Source organism: Maylandia zebra, linkage group LG8 (genome assembly GCF_041146795.1).
Source record: "Maylandia zebra isolate NMK-2024a linkage group LG8, Mzebra_GT3a, whole genome shotgun sequence".
Lineage (NCBI taxonomy): Eukaryota > Metazoa > Chordata > Actinopteri > Cichliformes > Cichlidae > Maylandia > Maylandia zebra.
The window spans coordinates 7,938,104-7,952,852 of NC_135174.1; the positions used below are offsets into that span (position 1 = coordinate 7,938,104).

Sequence of the window (14,749 nt, forward strand, 5' to 3'; positions counted from 1 at the left end):
GTGACACCACCGTGCTGCCCATAGCAGTGTACGGTTTATAGGATAATGCTAACGAGATCAGAACTTGTGTTTACAAGATTGTATTTGTAATATCTAATTAAGAATGCAATATTATTTGTCTCTCACTTTAAGACAAAGATGCAGTCTAATATAATGATGCAAATGGTTGAATGCTGTTCTAACGTGCCAGAACTAAAACCCCTTTCACTTGAGTATCATTCAGCCAGGTGTGGCATTTAACATTTTATGTCTTTTACCCACATCTCTGAAAATCTCTCGACACATCGGTGGCTCCCCCTGCCCCACTTACTAAGATGAACAAAACACTTTGGAAGGTTGTGAGTCAAGAAGTTTGTGAAAATGACTCACTGCTGTAACGGTTCAGATTTGTGAGTGATGCAATGACTGATGGTCAGCCTAGGGCTGATTTTTTTTTGTCAGAGATTTGTTTCATAGCAATGAGTTTCCAGCAGGATCTCATGGACAGCAGCCATAGTGCCTAATTGCAGTTCAACAAGAGGAAATAGGAAGCTGCAGAACAGTCTGATGTGGATGATCAGGCATGAGTTTGACATTTTATGCTTTATAAAATTACAGTTCAAACACGCACGATTTCATAAAAATTGGATGAATAGTTTAGGGAGATTGGTCTCCTGAAAATGAGCATCTACCTCTTTTTTTCTGGGATTATGGCCAGTATTAAGGTGTTGAAGTGGATTTTAACTCATTTGGTCTGTGACCTAGTAACAAATCAGGAAAACTAGAGGCAGCCAACTTTTTTTTAAATATCATTTCCAGTTTCAGTGACCCAACATTAACCAAATCTAGCTTAATTTGTGTCAGAAGCATTTTAGAAAAGCACATTCCTTTGGCTAAACCAGTACGGTTGAATGTTCCCATGACGACTGAGGGAGACCTAAAAATAATAAGCTGAGGACTCTTGAGGACAGTGCATTTAATGATGGTTGAAGTGCAGTATGAGGAGGATAAGGTGAGAGATGATGGCAAATCAACAGTTAGGTGTGGGTACCAAGGAACAAGGTCTATTATGATTTGAAGAGAGAAAATGAAGTGGGACAAAGTGGATGGCTTTGAACATTAATAGCTGTTGGATAGACGAAAGCAGGATGGATGTGGGATGGGTGGATTTTGCCTTGAAAGGGAGTACAGGCTATTAGAATGGAATGATGACATTAGGAACATACACATAATGAGAGGAAAATCTAAGGAGAACACCCTTGAGGCTCAATTTACTATAATCCTTATCCGTAAAGCTACAGGGCTGTAGATGGTAAAGGGGTATAGACAGTAAGATGAAAACATGCACAATTTAATCTAAATGGAGGGTCTCAGATGCCAAGTACTTAACAGTGCCAGTCAATGCTCATCTTATGTGTTTTATGCCTGTCTCCATGATAATAATCAGATCTGTTTGCCACTGGCTTTGGTTAAATGAGCCTCTAAACCTTACTGGCCAAAACAATTTTTTTATTTTAGAAACTGGGATTCAGAAGAATACGTCACTGGATTTATGTTTTGCCAGATTGTGGGATGACAAGTGGAAAGTACTTACTTTGATGATGTGAATGAGCTCCATTTCCAGTTTCCATTGCACTTTTCAGTGTCACTACTGCTTGGAGATTATTCCATAAATTTTCCATGCAGACTATGGTCGACTTTTGAAATCTGCTAGTAACCAAAGCAACTGCATGGAAGTTTTCTGAGCAGGATATAGCTCTTTCCAGAGGTATACAGTGTATACAGTGCGACTGCTAGCAACCTCGAGAAAACACTGGCCAACCAGTCAAGGAATACACATTTTTCCCAAGCAAACTGAGCTATCAGCATCAACCTCAAGTAACCAGTCACCAAAAATGTGTAGGGGAATACACCTCTTTTCTTTTTCTTTTTTTCCAAGTGGCAGGTGGTTGTCATATTAACCAAGTGGTCTCTAGGTATGTGTGACTAGAGGCTTAGATAGACTTACCAATAACGTTACATTTTTTCAGTCCATGCTACAGAGCAACTCTCACAGTACTTGTCAGGACATTGTATCCCAAATCATTCTGATATTCATTGTTACTTTCTAAAATTTATGTTCACTGCGAACATGACTCAGCCCATCTCAGCAGGGTAAACTGTAATCACTGATTGCAGAATTGATTATGGTGCATCCACATATTATAAAGAGAGTCAAGCCCCTATTGTGTCTATAAAATAGACCTTAATGATGAGAGCACAGATTAAGCTACTTTGTGTTGTCTCCTTTTTTGTTTGTCATTGGTTAAATGGAAGAAAAAGTTATTAATGCTCTCTTTTGCAAGGTATTATAGCCCTTCAAGATTCGGGCAAATCAACATTCATTCTGGTGCTGTGTAAAGCATTTATTCTTTCCACCTATTTTTTCTTCCATTCAGTGTATATTAAAGTTCAACCTGCAATATAAATATAGACAGAAATTAGTAGGCTATATCTTACACTACAGCCTGTATACTAATTGTATTCCAGACTGTAAATATTTTAACACTTTAAAAAAGATTCACTCTTATGACAACTAAGACTTCAGGATAAACATTAACCTAAGATCAAAGCTTTTTAAATTCTCTTTTTCATGGATGCCTGGACATTGTGCTTCGTTGCTTCTATGCATGGAAGAATGGCTACATTGATCATTTTACTGGATTTACAATCATTTGCACTGCTGTTATTTCTTAATGGTTCCATGCTCAGTTCAAAAGTCTCCATCTGTTATGGTATGGGAGGGCATTACTGCTTATAGATTTGGCAGCTTACACATCTGGAAAGTCACCAACAATAATGAAAGGTATGTATAAGTGTTATAGCAACATAAGCTGCCATCCAGACATCCTTTTCAGGGAAGACCTTGCATATTTCAACAAGACAGGGTCAAACACCATACCACTGCTAATTAAAAGAGTTTGGGCAAGATTCTGACCTCCTCGCAGTGTGAATGTATGTGGATATTAGATAGAAAGTACTTATGCGTAGAAAAAAGTGTTTGCATGAATTTGTGTGAGGCATGTTGTATAAAGAAATTTGAGTGGTTAAGCAGAATATAAAATACCTATATAAGAATCAGTCCATTTACCAAACAAAGATCAAAAAATGAAAAACATAACAAGGAGAACTGAGGCCTGTTGAGTAGCTGAATCCTATCAGACAAGAATAGGAAACATTGTTCTCCTGAAAGTCCAGCAACTGGTCTCCGCAGTTCCCAGAGATTTCTAGACTGTTGTTAAAAGAAAGGCGGATGCTACACTTTTTTTTAGATGTGTTGCTGTCATCAAATTCAAAATGATCTTTTTCTTTAAATGGTACATTTTATCAGTTTAAACATTTGATATGCTTTTTTGACATGTTGTCACAATTGCACCTGGAGATAAAGACATTAGGGTCCAGAACAAGCAGACTACGAGTCACCAAAACCATTATGAAACATTCTCTGGAGACCATGAATGTCAGTCCAAATACTTCTGGAAAGTGATTGCTGTGTGTTACATAGATGTGTTGTGTAACATTATTAAGGCCTGAGGGAGTGAAGGTGAAAGTGGGCTTAACATACAGTTCACTCAGTTTCTTTAAAACAAGGTAAAAAGAGAAACCAAGAGAAAGTAAAAATAACATCATCTTGATTTTTAAGTAATAGTAAATGGACTGGTTCTTACATAGCACTTTTCCCCGCTGTCTGAGGATTTGAAGCTCTGTGTACAACTTACCCATTCAGGCTCATTCATACATGCACTTTTTTACAGCCAACCTTCCGATTAGTAGAGAACTTATAACTTGCTCTACCTCCTGAGCTACGGCCAGAGCGTTGTAGTCTTTTCACAATTCTCCCTTGAACAAAGTGGTCTTGAGCAATAGTTCTCCAGGCTTTCTTAAGGTCCTTTTTCTTTGTACATTGGCTGCCATTTTCAGAGGATTGTTTCTTTTTGTTTGTTTATTAAGCCACTTAACTCTGACCTATGAGTCATGAGTCATAAAAAGGCACCAAACTCAAGAATGAACCAGTGTTACACAGAACTGGAAACTTAGCAAAGAAAAAACACAGTTTGTCTCCATTTATCAAAGATAAAACAGTTTGACAAGCATAACACATTGTTTTTGCTCCAACAAGATGATTCCAAGAAGTGCTATTAGCCAAAAACTTATCATATCCCAGCATGGTGTTCAGTGTGTCATTTGAACAAAATTGAGGAACTCGATAAGTGGAGGTCCAAAGAAGAAGTGCCAGGCCTAAAAACTAGTAGATATATATATGTGAAAGCAGCATCAATGGAAGAGTAGCTGTTAAGAAGGGACCCAAACCAGGAAAGAAGGCTGAGGTATGCAAAAATGCACAAGAGCATTTTTGGCATAGAACATTATCAGCCATTGATTGGTCACCTCAGAGCATGAACCTCAACATTATTTAAGCAGAGTGGGATCATCTTGACTGAGTAGACATTCAAAGGCTGCTAACACCCCAAGAAGAGGTTTGAAACGACCTTCAGTAAGCCTGGAGAGCTATTCCTTAAGACTACTTAAAAAAATGTTGAAAAATATTTTTCCAGTGTGTTAGAATTGTACAAATCTTGTTTTACCTTGTGTACACAATTTACTTTGTCCCTTTCTGGCATATTTGTCACACTTTCAGATCATCAAATAGATTTTAATATTAGAGACAGATAACTCGAGTAGATACAAAAAGCCATTTTTAAATGATGATTTAAAATGCTATCTGAACTTGTGAAAAATTATTGTCTGTCTTTATTAGCTCATGAATTAACTAAGTACAGTTAAAAAAAAAAATCAGTTTCACTACTGACAGCCAGGCCTGATTGCTGTCAGACTTATTGATTGAAGAAATCACCTAAACAGTTAAAGACATCCTTTAGGCTAGAGTTGCTGTAGTGCACTCTACACATAAATAGCATAATAACAACGGATCCCATAACCTTCTGCTGTAAACAAAAGAAGGAACAATGATCTTTGTAACTAAACTTTGTAAACTAAAAGCAGTATTGAATCATTTTTTTAGCAACTGAATATGAAAGTTGCATGAACAATAGTATGAACACCATTATGCACGATTTCACAATCAGTGTGTTCTTTTTAAGTGGCTATGTTGAGAAGCTCGTGAAGTGATTTTTAGTATGACAATCAAAGAAAATTCATGTTTTTAGAGCATCAGTTAGATACATTACAGCAAACTCAGTTAATGATTACATTGATTATATTCTTTGTTAATTATTTTACCCCTTTCATTAATCAGTACTATTTGTTTGAGAAGTAGAATTTATAAATGTAGCTTGAAATAAAACTCGGTATCAACAGAGTAAAAACTTTCATGTCTCTGTGCTAAAAATAGCTATAAGCTATAACTATTATCCACTTAGCTCATCACTCAAAAGAATGTAAGGATATGACAAATAGTCTAAATGTGAAAAAATAAATGAATGCGAGTTAAATGGATAAATGTGAATTTATAAATATATGTGTGTGTTTTTAATTCAAGTTCTTTGCCACTAAGGTGTAGCTAACTGTAGTTTGTACTTTAAGTGTGGAAATAATTTATAATAGTTAGTAATTCTCTTTATAACACCAGTCATCTTATGCACAAGTTTGTAAATAGGTTGATTGTACATGTCCGTAGTTTGATTTCTTGCCTTTTTCTTCATTTTGTCAAAACTATTCTCAAGTCACTTCCACCTATTTAATATATTATATAGTGGCTGTTAGAGCCCAATCACAATAGGATTTTTAAGACTGATGCTGATATCAGCTGATAGTTCTTTCTTTCAGAACTTATATATAAAGATAGTCCCCTAACGTTTGTTATGAGTACTTAGTTTTTACTTACGCTGTCTAACTCAGATCAGCTAGTTGTGTTTTTGTGTGTTTCAAACACATGTTCTGGAAATTTGTAGGGGGCCTTCTGGTGGACAAACTACACAACATCAACATGGTTGAAGAGTTCTTCCATGTTTTCTTTACTTTTTACATTTTAATTTTTCGCCCATTATAAATGCAGATACTAATACATTTCGAAACAGCTAATATTGGACTATTTGTTAGGCTTCAGTGGATGTAAGATAAATAGTGGTGAACAGAGTTTGAAATGTAATTGGTTGACCGTGCTTGAATTCTCATTCACATAACAAATGCAAAGATTGTGCACCTGAGGCTTGATATCTGTGTGCAGCAAAAGCGTTTCTACTCATTGTACTTTGACTTTGGATTGCTGCTGTAATATTTAGATAGCTCACTGGGCTTAATTTAATTGGCACAAAACTATATAATGTTCTCCAGATTGCAAAATTGCATTCTTTTTACTCAGGGAATGGAAATTGAATGTGATGAAACCTAGTGTTGAAGATGAAAAAAGAAAAATGTCTGGTGTGATTATGGCTTATGCTGCTGGTGCAACTAGGCGTGAGGTCAAATTGTCAAAATGAGCCAAGCCTCTAAGAAGTTTCCAAGTTAACAGAGGAGCAAACGAAAAGGTCCTACTTTTTGAGTTATCACTAGAACCAGTTGCTTTTGCTTAGCAACCAGATTGCTTAAAACTACCAGTTATAATTGGAAAGCAATTGAAGTGGAACAGCAGAGAAAGGGAGCTTCTTTTGTAATCAGCAATCAGGCTGCTGCTGGTATAATCATACACATTTAAAACCAGTGCCCCCATTAAGTTCAGTGCCGTGGCCCCTGTAATCAGTTTCACTGGCAAAACCCTTCTTCTCATTAAGTTTTTCCAGTTAGAAGAAGAGGAAAAAACTTCAGTCATACATGTGAGTGTATCAAATTGGTCATTCTTCTTCAACCAAGAAGTCAGCCAATCATTTGCATTTTATAGGGTAACTAAAAGAAAATTCTAACATTACAATAAAAAGTTGCTGAAATGTTGCTGCCTTTTAACATTTTGAGGTCTAAGTCATCACTGGTGTTAAATCCTGATTCTAACCCTTCCCTTAGGGCTGGGATTAGTATGGAGGTCTTTGATAAACATCATCAGGATCCAACATGGCTAAAAACATGGTGTGAGTTTGGAAATGATCAGTTAGATCATGTAAAGAAGGCCTGATTGCATTAATGAATGCTGTAGATCTGCTCTTCTTCTTTTTTAAGGGTTTCTTTGGCTGTTTTTGTAATGAGTGTATTGTACTGTATTACCACTGAAATAACTTTAATTTCATTAAATGCCATATTGTTCAACTGGATTTTTAGTTTGGTTCAATTTCTCACTAGGTTTCTTTCTGGCTTCTTTTTAAACCGTAGACATAATTTTTTACTGTCATGGGCACAAAGAAATGCAATTTATATTCTTTTAAATTGAGCTTTCTTTTTATATCCTCATAACTTTGTTCCCTCTCCATGGTGCTGCTGACTGGGTATTCAGTTTGAAAGCTGCTGCACTCAGAATAAATGGCATTTCTGTCATGAAAGCTTTAAAAGTAAGTGCAGGTAGTTTTTGACTGCCAATCTGAAAGTGGCAAGAAATCACATTTAGGCAAATGGATAAAATAACGTGTTTGAGTGTGTCAGACAGGTTATAGTGTAGATGGAAAATAGAATGGGATCTTTTTGATGAGTAAGAAATGATGATCATTTGTCACTTTCAGTCACTTGATTGCTGCAAAGCTCGGATAGTTCAACACAAATAAGACAAAACCTTTTATCTCCCAGGATTCTAGTCAACTTTGGCATTGTTATACAAACCTGACAATGCTTGATAAGCACCTCTACATAACTTCAACAGGGGTCTCCAAGACAAAAAAAAGTGCTTCGGCAACTTTTCAGTGATGCACAATAGAAGCTGAATATGTGTTGTGTACACACACATTAAGCTTGAAAAGCTGCACTGCTGTGTGCTGCTCTCTCTGTCTGGACTTTGACAGCTTATACAAACAGACTAAGGTACTGAATACTGGACAATTACACACAGTGACAATGGCAGCACACATATCCACAAACTTCAAAAGAATTCAATTGCAGTTTTAAGTGCTGTTAACATTGATGTTCACTGTTAATTATTATGCACCATTTGTTACTGAAGATCTTCAGACTGGAGTGTTGTGTCTTGATGTTATGAATGATCAGAGAAATGCTTCAAATAGGCAATTCAGGTGACCTGAAAGAATTTGAAAAGATCAGTGTCGCTGCCAACAGAGTTTCATCTGCCATGCTGCGACAGAAAAGAAGCAATAAAATGAAACCAACTAAAAAAATCTCCATAAGATAAATCTGATATTAATAAATGATAGCTTCTATAGGTCACACTGTTTTGGATTTTATAAAACAGCTCTTGGGATTGAAGATTTTTAATGGAAAAATTTTGATTGATAGTTTTGTTTTATAACTTTCTATCTGCCAAGTTTAAATTTATGTCTTGATTGGCTTACACGGACAGCTTTACAGTACTGTGCAAAAGTCCTGTCATCCATTATTTCTTTAAAATGGAAAATTGGTGCATTGATTTATTAAAAACATACAAACATGATACAGGTTGTGGGAAACGAGCATTTGTACAATTCTGGTGAGTTGAAAGTCAATATTTGGCATCATCATCTTTATTTAGCATAGCCTGAACTGTCTTGGGCAAGCTTTCTTTTAATTTCTTTATGCAGTATTCAGGAATAGCTCTCCAGACTTCTTGAAGGATGTTGGCTGCCTTTTTTGCCATTCTCTGTCAAGATGATCTTACACTGCTTCAATAATGCTGAGGTTGTGGCTCTGGGGGCATCGCTCTATGACTGAAAGTGTTCCATTATGTGTGTTTTTCTAAAAAAAATGTTATCTAGGTATGGTTTTATCAGTTGGTGTATTGGCGTTGTTGATATGCCGATCAATTTTAACACTGTCTGAAATGCAGCTCCAAACTCTGATAGAACTTCACTGTGTTTTACAGATAGCTGTAGACACTCACTGTTGTACCCATTACATATTGACAATGATTTGAACCAAAAATGTCATCACTCCATAACACCTGTTGCCACCGATTTTTCACCCCAGTCATCATGTTTGGCATACCTCAGTCTTTTCTCCCCATTTCTCTTTCTTAAGAATGCTTCTTGGAAGTCACCCTTCCACTCACAGCATTTCTGATAAGGCTTCAATGAACAGTAGATGGATCAACTGCGTTTCCTTTTGGACATTTGTTGCTTAAATATGCAGAGTTTTTGATAAGTAGTTTTTTTTGCCTGTCATCCTATGTTTAACATATTGTAACAATTTAACAGTTGGTTATTTGCTAAATCGTCAGTTACAAATATACACAACACTAGTTCATCCCTTGAGTTGAGTGCAAGGATTTACTGTTGCAAGGACTGGACTGAAAATGAGTGAAAAAGCAGCCAAAATCCAAAGAACTTTGAAAGCACTTCTGAACACCTGAAGAACTATCGCTTAAGACCACTAAAAAAAAAAAGCTTACAATAACGTTTGGCTCCTGTGAAAAACCTTAAGAAAAAAGTCCAGACCTCAACATTAGTGAAGCAGTGTAGGATCATCTTGACAGAGAACGGGACCAAAGACAGTCAGCATCCAACAGAGCTTTGAAAGTCCTTCAAGAAGCCTGGAGAACTATTCCTGAAGACTACTTCAGGAAATGACAAGAAAACTTGCCTCGGAGTGTTCAGGCTGTGTTGAAGGATTGAATTGCCCTATATAATTTATTTCCATGGATTTCCACGTAGTATATGTTTATCATGTCCAAAGACATGCAGCTTGTGGGGATAGGTTAATTGGATAATCCAAATTGCCACTAGGTGTGAATGTGCGAATGAATGTGAGTGCGAATGGTTGTCTGTCCCTGTGTGTTGGCCCTGTGACAGACTGGCGACCTGTCCAGGGTGTACCCCGCCTTTCGCCCTATGACAGCTGGGATAGGCTCCAGCGCCCCCCGCGACCCTGAAAAGGATAAGCGGAAGCGAATGGATGGATGGATGGATATGTTTATCATTTCATCATTTCCATTTTCCTAACAAAATATAAAGAATTGAGAGGTGACTCATGACTTTACAGCACTATAGGGCATCCTCCATCCTTTTCCCTCTAACCTGACAGCATTTTTGGACTGAAACCAAAAGTACACAAAAATCCAAGCTTCATATTCTTCTTCTTTTTTTAAATTTCCTCTTTGCCCTCTTTTTCTGTGTATTTCAGGTAATGCTGGCTGCTTCCTATTGGTCACTGCTGGCCCCAGCCATCGACATGGCGGAGGATTCTGGGAAGTACGGCTCATTTGCTTTCGTGCCTGTGGCTGTAGGATTTACACTGGGGGCCGCGTTTGTTTACTTCGCTGACCTTGCCATGCCCTTCCTGGTAGGAACTCTGACACATACAGTATTCTATGTTTCCTGGAGAGCACAAAAAATAATCTTGTGGTGATGTGAATGTAGCAGGTGCTGATCAATTCTTAATGTCTGCTTATATGTATTCACGGTCACTTTTCAAAGACTTATCACCACGCACGGGAGCAAGCTATTGATAATTCATGAGGGAAAGAAGAAGAAATGGAGGACATACTGTGGTGTGAATGTGAAGAATTGAGTTCCATGCAGAAATAAACAGAAATACCCACTTAACCTAGATAGGGCATATCTGAATTTGAAACCTTGAGGACTAGGTCAGTGAGGTTAATACAGATGAAATTTCTACAAGGGGCATAGAGTAGCATGGCAGTTTTCTTATAATTAAAGTATTGAAATTTAGTACATGCATACAGATATTCTATGATACAATAGCAGAGAACAGAGCTTTCTACTCACGAAAAAGTTGAATCTTGGCACAGATTTGCCACCCATATTCCTTTGAGAGGTCTGCAGAAATGCCTAATGTTACCTGAGGCAACACATACTTGTTAAAAGGACCAAGATTGTGTTTTGTTCCACTTTGCCTGCACTGGTCTTTTGTGTGGTTTAGATAATAGCATAATTGCTGCTGAGAGCAACTGCTGGTTGAAGAATAGAAAACATGACAGAGAAAATGAGTTTGGGCCAAAGCTAGTAGAATGCATCTCGGAGGATTAATCAATATTCTTTGTTGCCTGCTTGGGAACTTTTGTAGATGATGGCTTTTGAAATACTTCACTGTTTGCATATTGATACACTTTTTTTTGCCAAAGGCCAGCACACCTGTAAGCCTGATAGACCCAAGAAAAGAGCTTGGGTAACGTAACCATGAAAAACAAATCAAAGCAATATCATGGAACTGGTTCCATTAATGGAGACATTACCCTGACATCTATTACAGTTTCTTTCAGACTATGTTATTTGCATGCTTTTTTCCATAGACAATCAAATTATAAGCTTATTTTTTCTCTTTTTTTCTACTTCTTTCAATGGTATATAAATGACTGACACCTCAGTCAAAACAAACTTTAAGCTAACTTTTTAGCTCACTTTTAGGCTTAATAAAACTCTAAATGGGTAAATATAGAAATGGGTGATTTTAAAATGGGAGCTTAAATCATTTTTGGAGCTAGCGTCAAGTTGTCATTAAAGGAATTGGATTTTTTGGAGCTTTCAATACTGGGAGTGCACTGAGCATAGATAGAGGAGGTAGATAAAGAAGAGATGCACACCAATCAGCCACAACATTAAACCACTGACCTGTGAAGTGAATGATATTGATCATCTCGTTAAAAGCCAGTGTTCTGCTTGACAGCTTCGGGTTCTGGCATTCAAGTGATTATCGCTTTGACATGTACAGCCCACCTAAACATTGGCAAGCACTATCCCGCGTTGGATCGACTCCCCCAGATGGCAGTGGCCCCACCCGCGGCAGATCCCATCATGCTTAAAACTGCTGGAGAACAACTCGAGAAACATGGCAAAGGTGTTGACCCAGCCTAATAACTGCCCAGATTGCAGCTTGAATGAGTGTCAGCAAGACATTTGGAAACAGACTTGATCCACTTGGCTATTGTCTTTATGCTTTAGTCTTCTTTTAGTCTTCGTCCCAAGAAGAATAGATTCACAGAATAAGTTAGATTCACACGAGTGCGACGTTTAGGACAGGAAAAGGTAAATAACTTCAGTCCAACAGATTTATAATGATGGAAAGCTTAATTCTGTAGCTGGTTTGTCATTTATTACTTTGTCAACTCAGCCTGTTTCTCATCTTTCTTTAAAAGAAACAGAGAGAATATGAATATGTGTAAAACATTGACAGAGATCTGCAAACCTCTACAAATTACAACAAAGCTGATCTGTACAGCTGGACTTTTATTAACGATCCTTTAACCCTTTCCAAAAACGCCCATGTCTTGTTAATGCAGATTTTTGCAATCTCAAATGATACAAAAAACAGGTCTGAGCCTTCAGACATGCGCCAGCACAGGAATGTGGAGTGACAGTAGTGGAGTGGGGAGATGTGGGATGCGGCCACAACAGTCAGAGCAGCAGAGAACAGCTGTTGCCTTAAGCTCCTGCAGTCACACCAGGACAGAAGCAATCACTTGAATTACATATGAAGGAGTGCATAACGTCGCTGTCATGCACACTCATATAAGATGACACGCACTCGCATAAACACAGCGTTACACACATATCCCTGTGAGGATGACGAACAGTGAAAGCGAGGGTGATGAAAAGCAAAGATTTGGTTGTGCGTCTTTGATCAAATCTACGATGCACATTTGAAAATGTAGAAAACACACAAGGGTTGTATTTTTAGGGTTTGATATTAAGACCATCAGTTAAGTTCAGATTTCATAACCTTCATTCAGTTATCAGCAGAGTTGTGTCATTGTGCAGGATAAAGCTTGACTGTTGTTGCGTGGCATATTTGAACCTCATAATCCGATATTAAAACCTGGCAACTTGATGTGAGGGAAAGGTAATGAAGTTAGGGACCGTCTCAATACTAAGAAATCAGGGAAGAGTAATAGGCTGTATATAAATGATAGACATAGCCTCTGGGTTGGAAAATGGAAGCCACTGTGGAAGCACCTTAAAAGGCTTCAAACCTTCATTCTGTCAAACGGTGGATTGTATAAACGTCTACTGCAAAACAACCCAAAGCTCCCTTGATCTATGGCATCAGTATGTTTTCCTGATGGGTTTTTGTTCTTAAGAGATAGCATACCTTGTGAATGAAAGGCCAATACTATTCTTCGTTTTCAAAGGGAGATCCACCCTCCAGTTTATGCAAAACCACTCAGGCTTCACGAGAGGATTGTGGCCAATTGTCAGCCATCTTTCAGATACAGCCTGCAGAATAAATGAGGGACATTAGAGAACAGTTTTTCTAATTTTCTTGTTTGTGCAAAAAAAAGAAAAAATGCAAATGGTCACGACAGGACAGTAGTATAACAGGGTAGTATAAAAAGGGTTTTTACTTTGAAAATTGAGCAGTTAAATGGCAGATATGACTGGACTTCCTGTTCTCCTCACCTGCTGTGTGCAGACTGACACATTGTCCCATTACTGCTACTGCAACTCCTTTTATTTTAGGATCATTTAACGATGGTGAACGCTCCCATCCTAAATCAAATGAGATAAATGTTTCTCCTCCTGGAGGAAAAAAAATCATTTCTGTAAGACCAGGACAAAAAGCAATCTACTGCTTGGGAGAAGAGAGAAAAAAGAAACACCTATTGTTATAATTTACTGCCTGTCTTTCACTCCATCACTTCACCTCTTCGCATTTCAGCAGGGGCTAATTGGGCTGCTGACCTTCCTTTCCGTAAGCCACCCATGCAGCAGTTTAATACCTGTACTCCACTGGTAGTCTTAGTAATAGGGCAGGAGATAGCAAGTACAGCAATGGGCAAACAAAAACATTTCTCAGAGCTTCAGCAGGGACATGTTTGTGAAAAGAGTTCAGAGCTGTAAAGACTTTTTAATCTATTGTATTCTCAACACACCATAACACACAGAGTACATTGTAAACTGTAGATAGCTATCAACTAGACAACTCTTTTATGCGCTTGGAAACAACATGAAATACATCCTGGTGTTCTCCCAAGAACACTTTCATAATCTGGTCCAATTTCCTGCTGTAAGACTTATGATACATATATGTGTTCTGAGGTGGGCTCATCAAACTCTTGACAACTTTACAAACCTGCTTGTGGAAATGCAAATCCCAGAGATTTGTTAAAGCTTAAGCTTAATTTAACACTTCCTAATTACCATGTAAGACGACCTGCTGTGCTCGATTTGTGGGCGAGTTTTCTCTACAAACGTGGTCCCTAATTTCACATCATTAAATCCAGGAAATTAGCAGGTGGATACACAGCGTCCCTACCAGTGTTAGTATGAGCGTCAAGGGACCCAAAATAGATAGAAAATGGTTAGTCATAGATAGGGATGGGTACCGGTGTCCGGTGCCATGATGGCACCGGTTCTGACATAAACGGTAGTAACCAGACCGAAAAGCAGCGCACATTTCGGTGCTTTATTTCGGTGCTTTTTTTTCCTGAGCTGTGATACACTTCTAGCCAATCGTTTTACGTTTCCGAGGATAGTAGGCGGGGCCAGGTACGTACGTTCTGTTAGAGCAGAGCTACAGATTAAAAATGCCCAAGGCGAAGCGGTCAAAAGTCTGGCTGTACTTCACAGCAAAATATGCAAACTCAGCAGCAACAAGTGCTTTAAGGTGATACTGTGATACTGTCAAAGGAGGTAACACCAAGAATCCGATTAAACAGCTGGCGACGCATAGCGTTTTTTTAAAAGCCGAGAAATGCGCCGTATTTGATAGCTTGCTGCGAGACCTCACACCGTGCACGTCGGGTGGGTTG

The 14,749-nt window shown here is 38.1% G+C and overlaps 1 protein-coding gene across 2 annotated transcripts in view; it reads left to right on the top strand.

The window, feature by feature from the left end:
- Positions 1-14,749, top strand: part of slc39a11 (solute carrier family 39, member 11) — a 173,943-nt gene that overhangs the window by 22,608 nt on the left and 136,586 nt on the right. For both annotated transcript variants that reach the window (XM_004557522.4, XM_076887255.1), the window contains exon 4: positions 10,165-10,323. In XM_004557522.4, the coding sequence (XP_004557579.3) occupies positions 10,165-10,323 (159 nt within the window). The remainder of the gene's footprint in view (positions 1-10,164; positions 10,324-14,749) is intronic.